Below are 6371 nucleotides of genomic sequence, written 5' to 3' on the forward strand. Positions count from 1 at the left end.
CCATATATTTTGAGGATTAAAAATCCAAATATGTAAAAAAAATCTTTGTTTATTCAGAGAAAGTACGTTTTTTTGTCCGATTTCGTAACTTAATTAATAGTTAGAGCTACAATAATTAGCATATTTGAGGTCACCCCCAGGAGCCATTTAGATTGCACTTTGTACGTGAAACTCCGATCATTAAAACAAAAGTTATTCAAGGTGATTTTTTTTTTTTTTTTTAATCTTTTTCTCACTGTACTTGAATTACTGATCATGTGAGCTGCTCCACAGACTGCAGAGATACAACTACAGAGTTGACATTTGACGTGTTTTTACTTATGTAAGCGATATTTTTACTTATAAATTTGACACAAGTTATTTTACTTATAAATTAACACAAATTACAATTCCTTGAAAAGTTGTAGCAGTGTTAATTGCTCATTTCGAGATTTTTATTTTGTTATTTATAACAATCATTTATCTATTGTATTAAAATTTATTTCTCTCTCCTAATCGCCTTAATTATTGTTGAGAGTAATAAAAAATAAATATATAAGAGATAAATATATAAGAGAAAAATATATAAGAGAAAAATATATAAGAGAAAAATATATAAAAGAAAAATATATAAGAGACAGGAAGTAGAATGGAATTAAAGAAAATTAATCTTTTTTTAAAAAAAGATAGCAATCTAAAATTTCTCTTGCACACCACCTTTGAATTACAATGCTCAATTTCTCATCGCAATTTCCAAGGCTTTTAGGCAATGAACTGCATGCAAGGTATTCGTGTATAGGTCAAAAAATTATACCAATTGATTTCGCAAATTATTATTTATTGCCAGATAAAATTTAAAGGTGTTTCTTACATTCTTCATTGAATTCAATCAATAAAGCTTACGTTTTGTATTATCTTTTTCTTTTTCATCATTAATTTGATTTCATTTTTTGTTGCCCAAATTGACCCCCCACTAGAGTATAAGTTTTACTCAATTTTTATCAAGAAGTCTAAAAATATTTTTTAAGGGTGGTAGTTACGATACACTCTGTATACACTTTTTAATTAACTCTGACAACAGAAATCTGGTAAGGGCTATTGAAAAATAAAAACAAAATGTATCACAGAAATTGCTAAAAGGGAAGTTGGAAGTTCAAAATTCATAGACACCTCCGTGCAAAAAAATCAATAAATGAAACAAAAATTAAGTAAATAAATAAATAAGTAAGTAAACAATATAAAAAAGTAATGTAAATGAATAAATAAGAAGTTTGAAATAGTTTATCTCACCATGGGAAAGTCATTTTTTGGATGAATTTTGAGTGCTTCAGTTTCAGTCGCCATCACCCTGAAAATATTTTTTCAAGAAATTAAAAAATCGTAATATGTTAGTATGTACGCATACATCTAACCATAAATTTGTGCATTTATGTATTATAATTTTATGTTGACTGATTTGAAATTTAAGAAAGATGGAGGATATTCATAATTAAAACTGTTGAGTGTTCGAAGCTATTGAGAACTTCATTTATGCTATTCTACTTTGGATTTACTTACGGAACGACGACCTTCTTTGTAAAGAAACTATAAATTTGCGAGTTCTTTGAACTTTTAACAGAAAAATATGAATATGAAACTAATCTGGAGGCTTTTTATGCTTTAAAAACCACGTTTCTCATCATTTAAAGTAACTGAAATTTTTACATACAGATTAAGCAAATGTTTATAAAGTAATTTTGTTTCAATTATTTAATTCTCAGGTTGTTTATTCGGTCATTACTAAAAAGCATGATCTAAAATAGCGTTTTGACGTGTTATTTGACTGATAAATTGGTGTCAAGGTCTTTTATAAGATAAAAATCTATGAAAGTGAAATGCAGACTAAACAATTTTTTTATCCATTATGACATCGATGTACTACCTACTGTTTTCAAAATATTACGCTTAATTCTAAATTTACTTTACTAGATTCTTTCTTTGGAACACAGATTAAAGGAATCTATACAATTAAACTCATAAAGGCAAAATCATTTCTATAAATTCAAATGACTCGTGTTAAAACATAAAAATAATGTTTTGGTGTTAAAGCCTCTTTTTTTTTTTTTTTTAAAGATTTTAGAAAACATTTAGAGACAGAAAAACAAAATTGTCAATTATAGTTCAGAATTTATTTTAAAGCAGACAGAACAAATGCTTCGAAATCTATAAATGGAGGCTTACAAGGAAACGCATGGAGCGTAATAAAACCAATCTAATGCAATTTGGTTGGATCGGAATTCTAACGCGTAATTCATTGTACGTAAATTATGTACATGGAATTAAAATTTCGTAATTTATTAACATGCTTAAACCATTAAAAATTTTGTAGCGTGCTTGAACCTAATATTGTTTAAATTTGTTATAATCTTAATATAGGTGCTTCAACTTTATTACACAATACTATGGTGGAATTTGAACAGAAACATGGTTCAATTTAAATCTTATTTAGGTTGCAACAAATTCGCTCTAATATTATAGTTCAAAGTTGAACTCATTATTCAAGAAATATAATATGCATGATTTTGAGGTGCTGAATTTAAATATGCACTTGGCTTTCAGATTGATTGCGTACTTGTGACTTGAGACGAAGAAAACCGCTGAAATCAGATGATTGTGTATAAACAAAAAGATGGCGAATTAAAGATTGCCACTAGACTAGTTAAAGATATTACGCTCAGGTTATTGTCACGTTGAACTAATTTTCGGATTAGATTAAATCGGATACCTGAAAGCGACGTCCGTGGATGTCGAACCTGATTGGATGATGATTCATAACATAAACGAATACCATGTTTCAGAAGCCAATCAGGTTCGATACCCAGGTATCACTTGCAGGTACCCAATTAAATGATTTCTTGATTAAAGACCAAAGCGAATGAATATTTAAACTATTTTTCGTTATGATATTTACACTCTTAAGAGTGTAAATATCATAACGAATTAGTGTCTTAACTAATTAGTGTTTTAAATTCCTGCCACCCCCAAATAATAAATAGATTTTCTTAGGTTATTCGTCGATTGTTTATTGCCAAAGGAGCATGGATTATTCTTCCACTTCAAAATCAACCAGGAAACTGTCACTAGGATCCTTTACACATTAAGATCTTGAGGATTAAGAACTTCCCCAGATAAATTTCCAACTTATTTCAAAATTGTCGCGTTTACTCCACTCAGTTTCAATTATTGTCGAAAAACGTTTCCCCTGCGATTTAGAAAATAATGAAGAATGCAGATAGCTCTTAATCCTAGTAGCGCAGCGAAATATGTGAGTTTTTGCCCACAAGGTTTTGGTTATTTTTTGAAAGTTTCATATAAATTTTAAAACTCAACTTATATGTTGTAAAACTACACATCAATTCATCAATCTTTTTATAAGTTTTTTTATAATAATTTTTTAAAATTAACTAAATTACATTAATGGAAACAAATTATATTCTTAGTGATCGAAAGAGGCTAGACTTCATATGTTTTCACGTGTGTTTAGTTATAGGAGTAACATGTGTTTCTATCTAACGTGTGTATCGTCTGAATTAGTTTCTGTTTCAATTTTCAGACACATAAAAGAATTTAATCTCGGAAACTATATGGAAATTAAAACTGTACTAACCATAGTTCTTAAAGAAAACACCATGGGAATTTCAGAAAATATTTTTGTCAATTTATGGAATCGATTTTCTCCTTAGATGACATATTCGAGTGTTGTGATCGTGAATACACAATGCTTGTAGATGTACTACTGTAGCGCCACTTACTGAGCAAAGAGCAGATTATGAGAATGCAATAACTATTTTTTTAAAAATGTCTGTAACCGTTAACTGTATAAATTTAGCGCTAAATCAAATTTTCTTTATTGTGCTAGTCCCTTTCTATTTAAACATTGAATACTTATTTTAAGTCCTTATTTTTTTCGTTATAACTTAATTATTTTGAATTATACCTTAAATTAAAAAGATAAAGATGAAGCAGGTTTTAAGAATAGCTAAACTCTCTCCAAACGCCATAGCTCCTTCCAAGGGTTCAAAATTAGCTGCTGGTTATGATTTATATAGGTATTAATATTTTTATGAGTGTTAAGGTTTATATAATGGTCGTGAGTCTTATTTAATTGAATATTTTTACCCTTATGGCTATTGAAGAGCAAATAGTAATACCTACGCATTGTTTTGTTTTTCTCTTTTTAGTGCTTATGAATATATTGTACCTGCTAAAGGTAAAGTTTTGGCTAAGACTGATATTCAAGTTCAAATTCCACCTGGTCATTATGGAAGAGTTGGTTAGTTTGCTATATGATGTGAATTACACATACATTCATTTTCTTTTAGTTATTTGAAATTGATTTTTGTTATACTATTTCAGCCCCACGCTCTGGCTTAGCTGTTAAGAATTTCATTGACGTAGGAGGTATGTAAATTTTTCATTGAAGTTCTTCTTTTTATTAAGTAATATTATTAAGGCTATGCCTGTATCTTGATCTGGGAGATATTTCCATTTTGTGCACTGTTGTGTTAACTCTTCAAAGTGCGAAACAAATTTTAAATTTGCGTTTTTTTTAAAAAATAGCACCTAAAAGCTTGCCCAAAGGTGGTTACAAGTTACATCCTTTGAGTTGGTCCTATTCTATGATTCTTATTTAGTTTCTCTCAGACCTCTGCCTGAAAGTTAAGACTTGGCTATTCTGTTGCATATTACAATACAGTAGGTAATCTTCCAGTTGTGTTTTTATACTTCTCAGTTCATACCTGCCAAGTCTCATATTTTTTATCGAAGACTCCTGTATTTTACGACTGTCTCCTGTTTAACTGTATGTTCTCAAATTTCTCTGCATTTGTTGAAGAAATTTTTTAAAAAAATTTGAAATATCCACTAATTGTAAAAATACTTCTTAAATAAAAATACTTCAATAGATGGTGCTATCGCCAGTACTGCTGTATGTTGAGTGTTAATTATTTAAGTCAAGCCAAGATGGGTTATGGGGATCGATCATTCACCTTCCAATGGAGTTAACCCAGGTTCAAATCTCAGCTATTACTGGTCATTATGAATTCTGCATCCTTTCATCAACCACAGCACTGACTTGAAATATCCTTAGTGGTAGACAAATCACGGGTTAAAGTCTCCTTGTTGCCAGGCTGACTGGGAGTTTTTAATGTTTTCCCTCTCTATGTAACTCAAATGCCGATTTTTTTTCCTTAAAAAAGTCCTTGGAGAAAGCAAATTTCTTTCAATACTTGATCCTGGAGTTTCCTTTGTCTTCTGGATTGGGTTCAAAATTACAAGGCATCGAAGTTCAACATTAGTTGCAGTAAACCAAAAATTTGGTTGGTTAGTAAAATCTGTTATTTTATTTCTCCAATGTTGGCAGGTATGTCAGTTTTTTTAATTGCTAAAAGAAAGGTCAACTGCTCGTTATGAAGTACCATTAGCTTAGCTAAACGTAGCAACCTGTTCCTTGGTATTATCTTTGGATTATTGTTGCCAAGGTTATTTTAAACTCTGTTAATCTGAGTAATGGTCAGGTAGAAAAGAATCACTGTCTCAGAGTAGCCGGTAGAAGTTGATAATATTTACGGTAAACAAAAAATGTTTACAAACTATCTGTTTATGATAAACTTAGTGTGTTAGTTTAAGCTGTTGATGAACTTTCTTCTAATATCAATATAAACTGACAAAAACTATTAATTTTAATTCAAGCTAATGTAAGGGTGTTTAAAAAACAGATCTACATAGAAATTTTAGAATAAATTTTAAAATTATATTTGAGTTTTTCTATGATGTGGAATAAACTGGGTTTATAGGATTAGACTTAGCTAAGTGTTTTTTTTTTCTACTTCTGTGTTAACTTTAGTAAATATCCAATGCTTTATATTTTATAAAGCTATAGTTCAAAAAATATATATAACTTGTTTAATATAGCCCTACATAGTAATAATTTTAACCCTATAAACAAAATTTCTTTTAAATTTCATTTCTTAAAGGAAAGAATTATAGGGTGTAAATAACGGTGTAACAGACATGTTAGTGTACAATTAAGAAATGTACCAAAATTGAAAAATGGTACAACTCAGTGAACATATTTAAAGATATAGATGAGTTTTTGTATAAGTGTCAGTTTTTTCATGGAAAATAAAATTATTTTAATGTAACTAATTTGAATAAATATACATGTCTGCTATAAATAGTGAAAACATTTTAAATTTCCTACTATAGATATTAATTTTTACTCTCATTTATGTTTCAATTATGTTCTCATTTATCTTGTTGAAAATATACTGTATGGATGGGTGGTCTAATGTAAACAATAACAAGCGTCCTTAAACCGGAAGAAATTTAGAAAATTTCCGGTGTATCCAATT

At 29.2% G+C, this 6371-nt stretch overlaps 1 protein-coding gene across 1 annotated transcript in view; it reads left to right on the forward strand.

Moving 5' to 3' along the window:
- Window positions 1–3827: 3827 nt before the first annotated feature.
- Window positions 3828–6371, forward strand: part of LOC107455398 (Deoxyuridine triphosphatase) — a gene marked incomplete in the record, with an annotated part of 11252 nt that continues 8708 nt past the window's right edge. Inside the window, 3 exon segments of the mRNA XM_043047363.2 lie at window positions 3828–4067; window positions 4200–4291; window positions 4375–4419. Of these exon segments, the coding sequence (XP_042903297.1) occupies window positions 3976–4067; window positions 4200–4291; window positions 4375–4419 (229 nt within the window).

Source organism: Parasteatoda tepidariorum, chromosome 3 (genome assembly GCF_043381705.1).
Source record: "Parasteatoda tepidariorum isolate YZ-2023 chromosome 3, CAS_Ptep_4.0, whole genome shotgun sequence".
Lineage (NCBI taxonomy): Eukaryota > Metazoa > Arthropoda > Arachnida > Araneae > Theridiidae > Parasteatoda > Parasteatoda tepidariorum.